Source organism: Sceloporus occidentalis, unplaced genomic scaffold (genome assembly GCF_023333645.1).
Source record: "Sceloporus occidentalis isolate IW3139 unplaced genomic scaffold, rSceOcc1.0.p SCAF_5, whole genome shotgun sequence".
NCBI classification, from domain to species: Eukaryota; Metazoa; Chordata; class Lepidosauria; order Squamata; family Phrynosomatidae; genus Sceloporus; species Sceloporus occidentalis.
In genome coordinates, this window is record NW_028316985.1 from 21,675,498 (window position 1) to 21,694,084 (window position 18,587).

At 36.9% G+C, this 18,587-nt stretch overlaps 2 protein-coding genes across 3 annotated transcripts in view; both read left to right on the forward strand.

Moving 5' to 3' along the window:
* BICD1 (BICD cargo adaptor 1) overlaps positions 1–18,587 on the forward strand; it is a 212,060-nt gene that overhangs the window by 192,190 nt on the left and 1,283 nt on the right. The window lies entirely within an intron of this gene.
* FGD4 (FYVE, RhoGEF and PH domain containing 4) overlaps positions 1–18,587 on the forward strand; it is a 129,258-nt gene that overhangs the window by 56,578 nt on the left and 54,093 nt on the right. Inside the window, exon 1 of one of the 2 annotated variants that reach the window (XM_089527853.1) lies at positions 7,648–7,729. The exons of the other annotated variant lie outside the window; for it this stretch is intronic. Coding sequence (XP_089383979.1) covers positions 7,714–7,729 — 16 coding nt within the window. The 5' untranslated portion in view covers positions 7,648–7,713. Of the gene's footprint in view, positions 1–7,647; positions 7,730–18,587 lie in introns of those variants that run through there. 2 annotated transcript variants of the gene reach the window in all.

An 18,587-nucleotide genomic window follows, 5' to 3' on the forward strand; every position in this document is an offset into this window, starting at 1 on the left:
ATGTGGCTGTAGTCAGAGAAGTAGAAAGTGAAAGCCTAGGTAACTTCAAAAAGAGAATGCTAGGTAGTTAGACCACATAGAGCTGTTTCCTAAAATGATTGAAATTAATACCCATGCTTGACTTGTTAAGTAACTCACGTGATACAAGCAATAATTCATTTTTATTCGTTTCAGTATGCATATGATCAAATGTACAGTTGACCCTAAGTTTTCGCGGGGGATCTATTCCGGAACCCACCCCCATGAAAATGGAGACTTGCCCCATAGGCTTGAATGGGGCACGTGCACATGAGCGGCGGGGCATGCATCATGGGGATGTAACCCATTGGAAATAATGGAGGTCGCCCCTCCGTGAGTATTCAAGACTGTGGACTTCAAGTCTGTGAGAAAGGAGGGGCGACTGTAATTGTAATTCTTACATATGAAGAAACTTTATTATTATTTTGTAGTGTTTAATTTTATTTATATTATTTTATTGATTTTTTGGGGGGGAGGGAATTATTTATTTACATTAAAAAAAATTATTTCTAGCCCCTATGGTGTTCTTACATCTTATAAGGTTTCATAAGTACTGGAAAGAGTTGAAAAGCAGAAACCCTTGACCAGTATTTATTTGATATATGTACGTAGGCAGCATATCTCATTTCTGCTGCTAGCTTTTTGCATAACCATAACTGTGGAATGGGATAATACTGCAGCTTGTAGATAATGTATGAAAGAAGACTTTGTTCTATTGGCTTAGGTATTTTAGGGGAGCTTGCTTCATTCCCAGATTTATAACTTTAAAACCAGAATACATTAACTGTGAATTATAGATAATTTTTTGGAATATCTCTTGATTTTAAAAGTGACTTTTCAGCAAACTGAAGTGGAACTTTCTCCCCTACTTTTGGAGAGCAAAATTCAGTTTCACAGACGCCTATGAACACAGAATGTATATTTGTTTCATTTCTGTAATATTTTAAAGGCTCACTTATTACAGTAAATGTCAAGCAAGCCTGAGAAATAGAAAAACCCAAAGTAAAACAATAACAGCCAGCCTTGTTGCAGATATATTTGATAAACTATATTCTTGATTTTGTGTGAGAGGTACCACAAGGATGTGAAAATAGGAAGTACCAAATTTGTGAGAATTTGAACTAACGGATAACATTTCAAATGGGGAAATAAGCCAATCTACAAAGTAGTGTCCTCTTAAATACAGAACTAGCACTCTTTTGCCTTCTGATAATTTAATCAATTTATTTCATTTAACTAAATATGCGTAGAGGCAAACTCTTGTCTAAATAGTATTTTCAGAAAGGACAATAATTTGCATTACCTTTTCATTCTCTATTATAATAATACTCCAGGATGAAAAGAGATTTTAAAAATATATTTCAGTTCCTATGATTAAAATAAAATAAGTAAATAAAGCTCCATATATTTTATATTTCTGTAGAATCTTTAAGGTCCATTTAGAAGGGAATGCAGGAGTCACTACTGTTGCACCAACAATGAATTATCTGGCCAAAACCCTATGTAAAGCCAGCAGAGTATAAAATTCTGCCACTGTACTTACTGTATATACTCATGTGTAAGTCTAGAAATTTTAATTAAAAATTGACCAAACCTAAGTCTACTTATTCATAGGTCAATGTAAGTACTGTACTTTATCTCTTATATAAAAAAGGAACTATCCCCTGGTGAAAGGCAAAAGTGTAATCTGTGGAGTGGAGAATGGAGCTATGCCTGGGCACCAACTGATCTTTGCATCAGCCTATTGTGCTGCTGGCAGACTTGAATGTGCTTGCATAAGGGTTGATACTCCCTTACCCAGGCTTGTAAAAAGCACAACTGCCAATGTACCCATGAGTTATACCAGTGTATCCCATTGGTACACAGCTTATGAGCTGTGGCCACTTCAAATGTTTTGTTATAGCCTGATAATTACTGCAGTGTCCTCTGATACTTTATATGGCGCTAACAGTTCCAAATTGCTCTAGTGACTTGTTTTATAATAGGACTTGGTGAACTTAATACAACAATGTAGGATTGCAGAGATCTATCACTTAGCTTTTGTTTTAGAGACTCCATCAGCATTACCACAGTGAACTCTGGCTTTGGTTAGCATAAGCACTGCTAAGTACAAAATCAGTTGTAAACCTTTGGATTCAGTTAATGAGATGGTCAGCACTGTCTCTCTCTTAATCTCTTGTGAATCCTTTTATCTTTTTAATCAGCCATGGATAAAGGAGCTGTTCTCTTTCCTTTCTTTTCAGGAAAAGGAGATTTCTAGGACTTGGAAACAGAATTTTAAATTGAGTGAAATGGATTTCCTCTGTGATCATTTGCATCAAGGACTTTAAATTTTCTTAACTTTTATAGTATTTTGTAAAGATGTACTTGAAACACATTTTACATATTCTGTGAAACAGATTGTGCTACTTGATTTCATGTTTTTATTGCTCTTAGAAGACCACCAACAATTTTTTATTTTATTTAAATTAATTACCTATTGATTTGAAATTATTAGATGGTTAAGCTCACCTGACTTATGTTCACTTGACTCCTACAGTGCTATTCTGATCCTGGTTTAATTTTCTTTAAGAGGCAGCCAATGGAGGTTTATGGTATTTTGTAATACATATTTGAGTTCACTTATTAATATGGGCCAAGTATAGATGGAAGTGGAATTTAAACATTAAAAGACCACAAAGTTATTTTCTATCACATCAGATCTGCAAGGAGGAAAAACCACACCCTCCAAAATACTGTTAGTATGCAAACCTGTGTCTGTTCATCTGGTTTTCTCCTAATAACTATTGTTTTTATTGTCTAGATAATAGACTTGTCCCTCCATATCCACAGATTTTTTTATCCACTGATTTGAACATCTACAGACTGAAAATATTTAAAAAATATATAAATTCCAAAAAGCAAACTTTGATTTTACCATCTTACATAAGGGGCACAATTTTACTATGCCATTGTATTTAATGGGACTTGAGCTTTCACAAATTTTGATATCCACGGGGGGAAGGGGGGTCCTGGAGACAAACCCCAGCAGATACCAAGGGCCCACTATATCATCTTTTGGTGAGAGGAAACATTTGGCATTGACTCAATTCAAAGGACTTAGCAAACACAGTTTATTCCCATACATTTTACAAGATAGGGAACCCTTGGCACAGAAACACATCATCATTAGTTTCCCTAACAAATGATATAGCACCAGGTTGATACTAGGTTAGTAAAGGTGTGGTTTTGTTTCCATTAGTCCTCTCATTTGCAAACTCCTCCCAGGCCTAGGACATTGTACACTACTACCGGAGTCTCCTTTATCTGGAATTCTAAAATTAAAATACAATACTTCCAAATCCAAAATTGTCCACATGGATGGCTGAGATAGTGACATCTTTGCTTTTTGATAGTTCAGTGTATATCAACTTGGTTTCATGCACAAAAGTATTTTTAAAAATCATGTATAAGATTACTTGCAGGCTATGTTTATAAGGTGTATATGAAACATAAATTAATTTCATGTTAGGATTTGGGTCCCATCTCCATGTTATCTCATGTAAAGTCATTCTGTATCCAGGGATTCAACTATCCATGGCTTAAAAATATTTTTTAAAAATAAAGCTAACCTTGATTTTTCCATTTTATATAAGGGGCACCATTCTACTGTGCCATTGTATATAATGGTACTTGAGCATCCACCCTGGCCCATTGTATATGCAGATATTCCAAAATATGAAACAATCGGATATCAGAAATACTTCTGGTATGAAGAATTTCAGATAAGGGAGACTCAGCTTGCAATATCAAACTCACTCTCCTCATATGGCAAAAGAGCACCAATCACATATAAGAGAACAGGTATCATCAGCGGGAGAGCCCCAAGATTTACAGACACTAAAAATACCCCACCTTTTTTAAACACCCAAAACAAACCAAAAGGGAAAAAACCCAGAATAACCCAGTAAGTGCATCCTGTCTCTAGAGAATACTGAGGGTCTCATGAGGTAGGAGGAGAATGGTATTGAGTGTATAGTGGAAAGTGTGGCTTTCCACTATAGTGGCTGGCTGGATATTTGAACAATCTAGTTTTTCATTGCATTTCCAACTTATTCATGCTTTTTAAAAGGGTGCTTTTCCCCCTCTGTCTTGCTAGATTTGTCTATTGATGACAAGAAGTTGTGGGTGTTGAACACAATAGATTGTTAACATGCAAGATGTGATAGCTAAAATTTAAAAGACAAGAATGTCTGAAAACACAGTGATTATTACTGTGCCTCTTTAATGCCAGAATTATACAGTTTCCTGACATGATGGACAGGAAATTATTATTAAAGGAAGTAACATCCTAGTTCTAGAATGCTGCCTTATCTCTACTGAAGAGACTGGAGGCAAAGAAGTAAGATTAATCTGTGGAAGTAAATTCCAGACTCAGTGGGAAAGGCCTTCTTGCAATGTTTAATGTTGAGATTTGTCTGCAGTGATGCCTATTTGATTGTTGAAGAAGCTCAGTTAATTTGATCCTCTAATACTTTTGCAATTTTTGTATAATATGATACCTGGCCTCCCTTTCAATGTTAGTGTAAGGACTGTGTGCTAAGAGCTTATAAAGCAGTCTGTCCCTAGATTTTCCACTCTACCAAATGCATCTGGGGAAGTAGGCTCAAGTCTACGAAAGCTCATGCTACCAACTTCTTTCTTTCAGTTAGCCTCAAAGGTGCTACAAGATCTCTTTCCAAAGCAGTGTGATGTACAGCTTAAGATATTATGCTGTAGAGACTTTCACAACAGGATAGTGCTATATTGACAACCTTAAATCAGTTGTTGTTAAAATTATTAACAAAATTATTTCTTACCCACCTCTCTCCAGACAGCGTACAACATAGATTAAAACACATAAAAAGTATTTAAACATATTAAATTAAAACACATAGGACACATTAAAATCATCCACCACAAAATTACAGTATCCCAGTTTAAAATCCATTGTTTAAAATCGAGTGGGTAGGTCTGCCAGAAGGGGTAAGCCTTTAATACTGTTTTATATTTATACAACATGTTTAGCTGTTAAATCCTTTCCAGCAGATCATTCCACAATCTAGGGGTGGCTGATGTAAATGTCCGCTGGGTGATGGTTGCCAGTCTAGTTCTCACTCCCATAGGTAACCCTATTTTGTTGTGTTTTATCATCCCTTTTTGATTATGTATGTTTGATGTTTGATTATATATCTGAGGGAGTGTGCTCCCTTTGATGCAAAAGGTTTTATAAATAAATGTTGTTGTTGTTAGTGTTAGTATTATTCCTGTTGAGTCTTTTCCAGGCTAAGTAAACCTAGCTCCCTAAGTCGTTCCTCATAGGGCATGGTTTCCAGACTGTCCACCTCTCCCGCATTGACCTCTGTACATACCACACTATACAGAATCTCTAGTAATGTTTTTGTACTGTTACTTATAAACTGTAATTCCCATATATCACTGAAGGTAATGGCAATACTTGTGATATAAACAACTAGCAAAATTTAAAGAGGTAGATTTCAAAGATATAGCAGTGTTAGTCTGTGGAATCAGTAGGTAGAGAGATCTTGTAGCACCTTTGAGACTAATTCAGTGATGGCGAACCTATGGCACACGTGCCAGAAGTGGCACTCAGAGCCCTCTCTGTGGGCACACATGATGTCACCCTAGCACAGAGTTTGCCAGAGTTTCTTATTAGAAAGCCAGAGGGACGTGGCGCTTTTCAGTAAATAAGTGGGGTCTGGGTTGCAGTTTGGGCACTCGGTCTGTAAAAGGTTCACCATCACTGGCCTAATTGAAAGAAAGAAGTTGGCAGCATGAGCTTTCATAGACTTAAGTCTACTTCCTCAGATGCAAAGCTCATGCTACCAGCTTCTTTCTTTCAGTTAGTTTCAAATGTGCTACAAGACCTCTCTACATAACAAAATTAAAAATAGATCTTTAAATTACAATATCATAAGCTCAGCCTAAATGTATTTATATTTCTATAGTTTCATAAAGGAAAAAAAACCTTGAGACCTCTCCTTTCTCTACCCACTGAGCCTCGCCCCACTCACACCTTCTGTTTCACTGATCCCCAGGGTTTTAAAGGGATGTGGATGAACACTACAGCTCATTTCTGCCAAAAGGAAGATATTTGGGGAGCAGTGGTGTCACTTTCATTGGAGTATCATTCAGTGCAGCCTCCCTGGACTGCCCCTAGTGATGCCCCTCTTGGGATGATTTCTTTTCTTTCAACAGCCTCTGTTTATGATTTCCATTTTGGTGGTCAGACTTACAGATCTGTGTTATATGTCCCTTATACAAAATGGCAAAATCAAGGTTTGAATTTTGACTTTTTAAAAAATATATATTTTCAAGCCATGGATGGTAGAGCCTGTGGATGCAGAATAGGTGGCTATGGAGGATAGACTGTAATCAATAGGTTATTTATTCAGTGTACCCAAATAAATTAATTTTAAAGTGCATCCATATTCCTGGTTAAATATACATCTCTGTATTTTTTTTAAAATATGCACTCTTGTTTCCACTCTCAGTCATTCCTTGAAGTGTGAGATGCCACCTTTACCAGACAGCTGTTATTTGTTTGGATTTTTTTTTTTGTTCATAAGTGCGAAGGGGAAACCATGGTGATTGCTCCCAAAATCTGGGGCTCCCTAACAAGTCAAGTGAGACTTTGGGCAAGTGACCACCTGCTAAGCCTTACATAGTACTTTGGGTTCTCGTGTTTTCACTGTGTTTTTGTTTTTAATTATCCTTTTAATTTAATTCTGTTACCAGTTGATTTTGTTTTATGTTTCATCTGTATTCTTAATATCAGTATGAGCTATCTTGAGTTCCATATTTGGAAGAAAAGCAGGGCATTTATACATCTAGTAATTAAATAAACCTTTAAAACCAAAGCTATAAAAGACAATTTATTCACTACAAAGTATAGAGGGAACTCCATGTCAAAAATTATTTGTAGGCTTGTGGCTTGGATGTTATGTAAACTACTGTGGTTAGCTAATGTGTATCTGAACTATGCTCTTTAGTGTTTTCTTTTCAGTCTTCCCCACAGTTTATGCTCCAATGGCTTTCTTAGTAAGTAGAATGCGACCATAATTCTTAGTTTCATTTCATTTTGAAATTTTTATGCTCCCCTCAAATAACCAGTTTAAAGATCTGTTTATTCAGTGTTGATGAAAGTAAAATAGAAGTGATACTAAGTGCATAAACTTGTGAGGGTTTGACCTATGTACAGAAATATCTATTAAATAGTTTACCAGTTTTAACCTTAAAGCTTTCTCAAACCATAAGATTTCAAATGGTTGAGGTACTGGATATGAACTTGCAGCTTTTCCCAGTGCTTTTCTTTACCAGTTTGAAAGTTACATAATTTGGCTATCCTTGCAAACTATTTGACTGGAATGAAGTGTGTGCTTTCCATCCCCCTCTCAATGTGTTGCTTATTTGCATGCTTGCTGATGCAGACTCTTCAGCACAAAAACAGGCATGCCTTCAAGGGAAGCTGGGCAGTCTGCTTGTGACGCTCTTCAACTCTGAACTTCTAGCAAGTGGTGATTTAAAACTCCTCCTAGATCCGATCAGCAAAGCTTACAGCTGAAGAGTATTGTGAGCTTGTCATATGATCTTTGCTATTGCGAAATTCTTTGTCTACACAACGACACCAGATTGATGAGTGTTATCTAAATAACCATGTCGTCTGATCCAGGTAAAGGCTTTTGTGTAGTTGTTTTTGTTCTTCTTTACTTGCTGTATCAAAATCCTTTTGGTCCAAATTTCCTTTGTGTAATATATATATATATATCTTTGTTGGGCTCTCTATTATGGCCTTTCCCTCCCCTAGCTGGTATTATTCATATGTCTGGTTAATATATCATTCCAAACTAATTTATCTTAGTTTTGGCTTTCTTTACCTGTTGCTTAAATGTGCTTGCAGGTTTTCCTGAGCAATCGAACTGGCTCTTAGGTTAAGCGATGTATGTTTCCGGTTTACTTCTTGATCTGACAGCCTGGGAATTCTCTGTTTACAATTGAATCCTTCCTAGTTTCCTTTGTTATAAATTCTTAGCACTGAAAGATTCATTTCCTCTTTTATTTATTGAACTGCAGTCATCCTTGGAAACTAATGCTGCAAAGTAGGTTTTCTTTAACACACACACACTAAACCAGTGTACAATAAACCAGTCAAACACAATGGTAGTTAATTAACAGGTCAGGAGCTGATTCTGACATTTTATAATCTTATTCTCAGGATAAAAATATTATAAATAATAAATTATAGAAACCACAGGGCATTATTTTCTCCCAAATGGTGAATCACCACTCTTGGAACATTGTTTTCAAAATTCACCCACAAACCAATCACAGGTCTCAAAAAAGCAGCCATAGATTCCCCCCCCCCCATTTATACGGCTGCAATTTGCAACCAAAAATGACACCAAAATCCTGTAGTGTGACCTGTCATGGAGAAGAAGATTAGCCCTTGAACCACCACAGCTGCCCACCTCTTTTATACAAATAGGACTTACAGTTCTTGAACTCCTAGAGTTTTATTTTAATTTAATAAAGGCAATGATTTTGAAGAGATGAAAAGAACAATTTTAGAATGACTACAGAGGAATACTTGATGTAGATGGATGGGGCGTGTATTAATTTTACAGTTATCAGCTATTTGGAAAAATCTTATGAAGTCAGGTGTAACTTGAGGTAGGTGATGATGAAAACAGTGTTTAGACTGCCCATGGACAGGTTTGCTGAAAGTATTTCATACAGATGTTGCTAACTCAGCAAAAGTATAGTTTTAAAGCTGTGTTTTAAAAATGAGGGGAACTGATGGAAGAAGAAAAATAAAATATTTACCTGTGATAAGTCAACATAGGTGGTTAAAACAAACATGTTTAAAAATAGTGCATTTTGAGATTTTTCGAAGACCAGAACATAGAGGAGCGTGATATCTAAATGCAATTAGGCAATCTACTTTAGATGGATGAAGATTTGTATGTTACTTTCTTTTGCAGAATGCTTTGAGAACAGGGAGTTTAAGCGAAAGGAGGAAGGCAGGGGGCAAGGAATGTGGCAGCACCTTTAAGACGTTGTTGTTGTTGTTGTTGTGTGCCTTCAAGTTGTTTCCGATTTATGGTGACCTAAGTCCAAAATACAAAAACCATGGGGTTTTCACCCTGAAATCATGGGGTTTTCTTGACAAATTTCTTCAGGGGGACTTTGGCATTGACACCCTCTGAGGCTGAGAGTATGTGACTTGGCCAAGGTCACCCAGTGGGTTTACTAGCTCAGTGGGATTGAACTCTGGTTGCTTTTGTTCATACCTCTGCTAATGGATTGGAATTTGTGAATATAATCCAAATCACCTGTTTCTCTTTCTAGTCTTCCTTTGTAATGTCTTGGTTCAAGAACTGCAACCTTACTGTACACCCAGGAAGGCTGAAATGTTCTGAAACTAGGTTGGATGTATTGCCATTTCTAATATCAGATTTGTGTCCATTTATCATCTCACACTGTCCTATCTGCTTAATGTAAAGTGCATTGCTGGTGTATGATGGCCTGTATCCCATTGGAGGAAAAGCAAGTATGTACACCTCTGATGTTGTGGTTGATGTTATTGGCCTCTGTAATATTGGCCTCCCAGAGTAGATTTGGGGACAGAGTTGGCATCTTTGTTTGTTGCAAGGTCTTCTCCCTGTATTACCATCCATGTCATGTATCCTAAGTATTTGTTAAAGATTTGGAAGCTGTCTATAGGTTGATACAGTCCTTCCTCCCAGAACCTGTGAGAAGGCAGTGTTATTCTCCAGAATTGGTTGTAGCTCATTGATGATGTCTTTAACTGAAGGGAAAATTTGGTTCCTTCTTAGTCCATGAATTAAAAGAAGCACTCTGTATTGATCAAATCGTGGACAATCTGGTGAATGATGTTAATGTACAGAAATACTTGCTTCATAAAGGTGAATTGCATATGCCAAGTTTTTCTAATGCTATTGGTAACATTTGAAATGTTAGATCAGCACACTTGCTTCCTAGACTCAGCCTTACAGTGTCTTCTTCAGTAACCTATTAAAACTGTCTACAAAAAGGAATCCCAGGCTTATGAATACATGCATGCATACAATCGTAAATACAACTTAGTTGTTACAACTTTCAAGTTAATAATACAATAATTTTCCTTGTCCAGAGCTTTTTCCCACAGGAATTTCTGAAGCTGCTTTCATTAAGTTAATGGGTACGAATAGATACTTTTAAAAATCAAATTTATATTGCAGATGTATCTTGAGTTACTGTAATTCTGAGATCAATTCTGATGGATTTAGCAGAGAGAAAGTGTATGGAATGTGAATTACTTCACAGAGCAGGACTCTCTCCTGGCTTGAACTAGACCCATGAGGCTATTCCTGAAGAATTCAAGTCAGGTCACAAATGGGAAGTGCCTTGTCTCAGGAGGACTTTGAATTCTTTGTGTTGTGAACAGACAGCAGAGTTTGGCTGTTCTTTTGTGTTTTATAAGCTAGTGGCTATTGAGAAAGGCAAGTGTGCTATGAAATAAACAGTGCTTGATAGGATTGTGACAGAAGCAGACTGAAGAAGTCACAGCATTTTACCTTGATCATACTAGCATTTCCTTTTAAACAGAAGTGAATTAGCTGCTTAGCTTTAGTACTATATTCCAAGTTAGATATTCACCTCCTACTGATGTCTAGCCTTCTTGGCATTAGTAGTAATTTATAAAGAAAGCCATTTATAAAGGACCAATGTCTACTTTAAAATTGTTCTTAAAGAATGAAGGAAGTGAATATTCTTTACTGTAAGGACATTTACTAGAGCCACTACTTTAATATTTTTAGAAACAGGATGCCTCAGCTCACACAAACACCGGAAGTTTAAAAACTGACCATCTTACCAAAACTTTTTTAATGAAAATATATTCTGATCCTGTTGAAAGATAATAATGAAGACTCTTATAGTAAAGTTTGTTATGGGGGCTCCATACCTCACCTCAAACATTTCTCTACAGCAGTTGAATTTAAATAATGTTTCTGCCTCTAATAGGAAATAATACTATAAAACAAAACATTAATTATATACCACTATCTGCAGTCCACTGTTTCAGAAACCATGAAGACTTTCTCAAATTACATGGCCCATAAACCAAATATGTCATATACATCAGAGGCAGCATGATTGTATTAGTGTAGAGTCATTGAAAATTTGTTGTTGCTGTTAACTGCCTTCGAGTTGACTAGGTATGACTCATGGCAACCTCATGTCCTCAACTGCTCCATTCAGATCCTGTATGCTCAGGGCCATGGCCTCCATGATTGAATCTATCCTAGTATGCAGTTTCTTCTCTTTCTGCTACCCTCCACCTCTCCTAGCAATATTGTCTTTTCCAGTGGATTGTGTCTTCTCGTTATATGGCCAAAGTACGACACACTCAATTTGGTCAACTTCACTTCCAGGGAGAGTTTAGGCCTGATCTGCTGTAAGACCCATTTGTTTGACTTTCTGGTTGTCCACACTATCCATCATTCTTCTCCAGCACCACATCTCAAAGGAGTTGATTTTCTTTCTTTCTGCTTTCTTCCCTGTCCAGTTCTCACATCTGTACATTGTGATGGAAAATATCATGGGGCTGGATGATCCTAACTTCAGTGTTCAGATTTATATCTTTGCATTTTATGATTTGTCTACTTCCTTCATAGCTTCCCTTCCCAGTTTCCCTCTGGACTGTAGTCTCCGTTCTGATCAATGGTTGATCCAAGGTATGAGAAATCTTTAACCACTTCAGTCTCCTCATCATCTAGGTTGAATCCATGTAAATTCTCAGTGGTCATTATTTTTGTTTTCTTAATGTTCACCAAGTAAGCAATAAGTCTGCCTTTGTGCTTTCTTCTTAAACATTCCTTAGTAATTGCTCCAAGCCTTTGTTGTAATTGATTGAAAATATTGTTATCTATAATAGAAAATATATATTATTCTGTAATGATATAGCTTCCCCCTCCCCGCAAGTATATAGCATATATTAAAACCAAAAAGAGTCCTGTGGCATCTTGAAGTCTTAACACATTTATTACAACATGATATACATTATGTTTCTGTGTAAAGTAATAGGAAACATTACAAGAGCATTAAGATACATGTCACAGTCAAGACAAGTACAGTCGGCCCTTCTTATATGCGGATTTTTTATACACGGATTCAAGCATACACGGTTTGAAAATGTTCCAAAAAAGTATAAATTTACCTTGATGTTCCATTTTTTATGTATTAATGTTTATACCGTATATACTCAACTATAAGTTGACCTCATGTATAAGTCAAGGGCAGATTATGATCTTTAACTGTAATGTGATAACTTTGCCAGATTTTAACCCAGAAAAGCTGACAAACATATGCAAATGTCTTATTCAAATCCTTCAAAGTCCAATTCCTCTTGGTAGTCCTTTAAGGGAAAGCACCAAGGAGCTGCCACCATTGCCATTTCCCCACCCAGGCATTCAAAAAGGTCAGAAACAGTGTTGTGGTGGAGAGAGTAGGGGGTCAATGAGTCTTTTAGGTTCTTCCTGGATGGACTCTACACAGAGAAGGGATTCCTCTTTTTCGATAAGGGTTAAAATACAGTACTTACATTGGCATTCTTACATAGGTAAATCACCCCAGTTTTGGGGGGGGGGGGTGTCAGTTTTTTGGCTAAAATTTCTAGACTTACCCATTAGTATATATAGAAGATAATATAACTATATAATCCGTTTTCCTCATTTAATCTTAAAAGATAGAGAATTTGGCAGATAATATAATAGAGGGGACGTGGCAGTCAAACAGCAAATGTATTAGGAGGGAGTAATAAATAACTTTGTTAAGAGATCTTGTAGAAAAATGGGGAAGAATATAACAATGTTGCGAACAATAATTTTCAGTTGACAGCTTCTCAGTAATTTACTCAGCTTTGCACAACAGACAAAAACTGGACCTTGTGTCACCTCCCCTCCATCCATGTGCTCTCAAAAACACGATGTTAGAGTTCCCAAACTTTCCATCTGTTTCCCCCATCTCCCCTTTTTCTTGTTTTGTGTATGTCAACAAGAGATAGGCATGTTCATGTGTAAAAATGGTTTTCCAGCTGTAAATGTTGCAAACATCTTCAAAGTAAAATGGATCCTGTGTGCTTGTTTAAACTTAGCAGTGGTAGTCTTTGCCTAACACTTGTAACTTGCATACTAGTTGCTTAACATACCCCACTTAGATTGAAAGAGTAAGAAGAGAACCAGGCTTGTAGTTTTACATGTTTTAGGTAAAAAGACAAAAGAGATTAAATTTTCAACTGAATTAAAAGTAAAAATGGGGGTGGTATTGTGATCCAGTTCTCAGCAAAGGGAAATGTAATCCTGTTGGCTATTTGTATTGTAAAAAATTGCTTGTTGTTAGCCTTGGGGAATATTTTTTGATGCCACAAGTTGTATGTTCTCTTCACAAAGAAGATGAGTTGATATTCACTGCCCCTAGAACTACCTATTGCTTGAAGAAAAGGAAGCCTGAAAAAATATGTATTTGAAGACTGTTAAACTTCAGAGGCTAAATTGCAGGGAACTAAGTACTGGGAATTGGTTTAATGCAAATAAAAATTCTGATCCCCCATTTGCTTTCAGAGAAAGTCTCAAAACTATTAATGAAAATATTAGGGTTCAAGTAGAGTTGGGTTCAAGAAACAGAGAACAGTCTTCTCTGTACCTTCAGTGAATTTCACAAACTGCATTCTATGCTAGTTTCTGCCTGCGACAGTTGGCCATATGCAGCTTTCATTATACAAGGTCATGTCATTTAAGTCATTACACAACAGACATGTATTGACAGACTACAAATACACAGATACTTGTCGTACTATTAAATTTTTTACATGTACAGCACAAGGTGTTTCCAAAGAGATAGCTATTAGCCTTTTTCGTCATAAAAAAAGAAAAAGGATGGAAGACTAACAGCATATTTGATACTAAATTATTTATTTTGGTACAGGCTGAATGTCCCTTATCCGAAATGCTTGGGACCAGAAGTGTTTTGTATTTTGACTTTTTTGGATTCTGGAATGTTTGTATATAGATAATGAGTTACCTTGAAGATAGGACCCAAATCTAAACATGAAATTCATTTATGTTTCATATACACCTTCTACACATAGCCTGAAAGTAATTTTATACACTATTTTATATAATTTTGTGTATAAAACAAAGTTTGTGTACGTTAAACCACCAGAAATCAAAAACATCACTATCTCAGCCATTCATGAAACAAATTTTGGATTTTGGAGTGTTTTGTATGAGGTTTTGTGGATTTTAATCCTCTTCTTCAGTAGATTACACTGAATTTTACATTATGAAGCCACAGGTTTTAAAGAATGTTTGCATAGTCAAACATTGTGGGGAGGGATCAATGTGTTACAGGTTACAGAAAGATGCAAATTGTGATCCTGGTAGTAATACTTCAAAGAGCTCTGTAAAATGGGACAGGTCTGTCAATCAGTTTGACAAGGTGAACCTCTTGAGTCTCTCAGTGTTGAGATGTGAAAGCAATAAATCACACTTATCTTGACAGTCTCTTGTTGTTAGAAAACTTTCTGGAGAGAATTCTATTGTTAAAGGTTAATTCATGTAGTGTGCCAAGAAATCATTGCTTCTGTTCATACCTTTGCTGCTAATGGATTGAAATTAGTGAATCCCTCTTAATTAAGCTGTTTCTGTTTCCAGTCATCATTGGAGATTTTGTTGCTGTTATTGTTTCAAAACAGCAACTTGAAAGTAATTGATTGTACTGTATGTTTGGGAAGACCAGACTAACATGTTCTGCCACTAGTTTTTGCCTCTTGCCATTCGTAATAAAGAGAGTCCCATTTGTCCAGTGCAGAATGTAAAAGGGCATTGCTGACAGAGGATGGCATGTATAGTATCACACTGGAAGATACGTAAATGAACTTCTGATGTGGGAGATGTTGTTTGGACTTTAATGTGGCTGCCAGAGAGTTAAGGGACCAGAGCTATAATCTTTCTTTGTAGCAGGATCCTGACCCTGTATTTCTATCCATTTTATGTGTCCTGTTGTAGAGTAATAGTTGTTTAAGATTGGAAGGCTATCTGTAAGTAAGTAAAGTCTGGCCAACAGAACCTTTGAGAGACCAGTTTTATCCTCAAGAAGTTGCTGTAGTTTGTTGATGATGCATTTCAGCTTAGGGCTGTAAGTAACAAAAAGTGGTTTTCTGTCATTTTCTCCTTTTCATCTGTTCCTGGATACTAGTCTTGCCTAGCTGACTTGTCTGATTTCCCCCTATCTCATTGGATTGTTATTGTAGTTTGAGAAATGTCTGTTACAGGCCCCTGCCTTGTGGGTCTGAGAAGATACGGTGCAAGATGTCCATTGTGTAGTTTTACAATGGTGTTAAGAAAGTGAACCTGTTGTGTGAAGTGTTCTGGGTGAACAATTTTAGGGGAATAGTTAAAATTTTCATGGAACAGTCCAAGTTATTCCATTCCATGAGTTCGAATAATAAAGATTTTATCAGTGTTATTTCACGTAGGGGAGAGAGATTTCTGGGTACAGGAGCTAAGGAAGTATTGTTCTAGGTCACTGGTTCCCAAGCTTCCTAATGCTGTGACCCCTTAATACAGTTCCTCATGTTGTGGTGACCCAAACCCATGAAATTATTTTCATTGCTACTTCATAACTGTAATTAAATAGGTGTTTTCCCATGGTCTTAGGCGACCCCCCATGAAAGGGTCATTCGACCCCCAAAGGGGTCCCGACCCACAGGTTGGGAATCACTGTTCTAGGTGATATATGAAGATATTTGAACACCATGATGCCGTGGTGCTCATGGCAACTGTAGTTGCAATTGTGTACAAAGTGACAGATATTGGTGGTTAGGTGTGCTGTAGTTCTATTCAGAATGGTATTCTTGGTGGCTTGCACTCCGTCCTTGTGTGGGATGTTGATGTACAGTGTTCCCATATCCATCATGACTAGAATGGTGTAATCTGGGAAACTGGTTAGACTACATATTCCTCAGAAAGTCTGTTGTATTGTATCCTTTGTACAGGTTGGTGTATTGGTGATATATGGTTTAAGAACTAAGTCAATATGTGAGATGCTCTAGCAGTGAGATTTAAAATGCTTGAGAGAACGGGTCATCCAGTATTGGATGGTTTATGTGGCAGATAGAAGGTACCTGGTTCCTGTGGTATATCCATTTGGAATTAGTTCTGTGCATTCATGGGGAATTCTCTGTGTACTTTGTGTAGTTCCTTTTGGTGTTGTTCAGTGGGATTTCTAGATAGTTTTGTGTATGTGGTGTTAGACAGTCTCAACCCCGTGTATGTAGTCAGTCTTGTTCATGATAACCACATCCCCTCCTTTGTCAGCCTATTTAATGACAATGATACAGTTGTTACTGAGACCCATATCTTTGAGGCCATTGGTAAATTATGTCTCTTCCTGAGTATCTCATCCTGAACATGGCAGCAAAGGCTTTCTATTGTAGAAATTCAGTTACATGTTTCATTGTTAAGAGGGTTTCATATAGGATTCTTCTGTTTATAACACGGAGAAGCATTTGTCTGTGTGCTGGTGTGATGACTTTGGTCGCATTGTGAGATTGAGGTGATGCTTGTTCACTGTTGTCCTTCCTGATCTTGCAGTCCCTGAAATACTCTTGAGTCATAGATAGAAGTAGAAAGCATCCAAATGACCACAATACTGTGTCATGATATGTGTGGGTTTGGGGGATTTAAAGGACAGACCTGCCAGGCTCAGCTTGTGGTTGGATGGATTTGCAGTATTATTGTCTGGGCAATAATGTTGTAGGCCATTATTGAGGCTTGTAGTATGAAATATTGTTTTTTACATATATATTTTTGTTTTCCTGGAAAAAATTTGTCAAGTGCTGTGTTGTGCAAGGGACAGATTATGTATATATAGCTTCCAGGTTTGAAATTTATTTTTTAATTTTTTCTGTTTTTCTGTACAGAATGCTGGTGAGATTATTTCATAGTTTCCTGGAGAGACCGTCACACAATTTGTTGGGTGCACTGTTTGTAACGTAGCTGCAAACAACCCCTACTTTTTAATCTCAAAACATGGCTTCATATTTAGAATATTTTGTGCTCCTTTCTTGCTGTTTTGAGTGAAGTTACATTAGAAAACAAGGTCAGAGACGCCCATGTTCATTTCCCACTGGAACTGCTGTATATTTTTTCTCAATATTCCAGCTGATCTCCCCCCCCCTTTCTCTTAAAAACAAAACAAAACAAATCCAGATGTCCCCATTGATGATTTTTGCAGAATTGCTCATTGAACAACTTTACAACTTTAGTTGAGATAAAACCAGTAAAATGGAAGAATATCTAAAATAAACAACAATTTATAGTCTTCTTATAGTTTCTGGAGGCTTCCTTCTCTCCACCCCCAAAATCCCCAAATTCCTTTGAATCCTAACTCATGAAAGAGTTATTTTGTAACAAGAAGCTTATGTTTGCTGAAAAGGGTATGTGCAGCAAGGAGTTTTATCCAGTTTTGTCTTCCTAGTAAATATACCTGTATCATAAATGTGAATTTAAACTTCTTTTTAAACTGTAATTATGGCTGTTTAAGTATATGAAGTGGCCGTTGGAGTCTTGAGATGCAGTGGTCTAGTCCCTGATTTTTAATAAGATTGTGATCACGTGTTTTTTGTTAATTTTTTCTTCAACAGATGCCTGCTAAACTTCAAAAAAAAATTTAAACAACAGAAAGTTTATGACACAGCATTATTTTTGGTAAAAGGCCCTTGGAAAGGCTTTTTGCCCCAATAATTACTTATACAAAATGCATGCATAAATAATGTCTGTATTGAAAATTCACATAGTAAATGGCACTATTACTTTCCTTGATCTGCATCAATAGAACTATACTATCTAGATCAAGGGAAGTAATAGTGTCACTCTATTCTGTTTTCATCAGGCCTCATCTGGAATACTGCATCCAGTTCTAGACACCACAATTCCAAAAGGATGGTGACAAGCTGGAGTGTGTCCAGAGGAGGGTGACCAAAATGGTGAAGGGTCTGGAAACCATGTCCTATGAGAAGAGACTTAGGGAGCTGGGGATGTTCAGCTTGGAGAAGAGTAGGTTAATATGATACCTACTGTTTAAGTATTTGAAGGGATGTCATATTGAGGCGGGAGCAAACTTGTTTTCTACTGCTCCAGAGAATAGGACCCAGAACAATGAATGTAAGCTACAGTAAAAGAGATTCCACCTAAACATTAGGAGGAATTTCCTGACAGTAAGAGCTGTTGGACTGGAATACACTGCTTTAGAGAGTGGTGGAGTCACTTTTCTTGGAGGTTTTTAAACAGAATGGCCATCTCTCAGGGATGCTTTGATTGTGAGTTCCTGCATGGCAGGGAGTTGGACTGGATGGCCCTTGTGGTTACTTTCAACTCAATGATTGTATGAAATATAAGCACAGTGAGAGAAATTGCACTGATTCAGAAAATATATATTTCACTTTTGTGATGAGAACTGACCTGCTC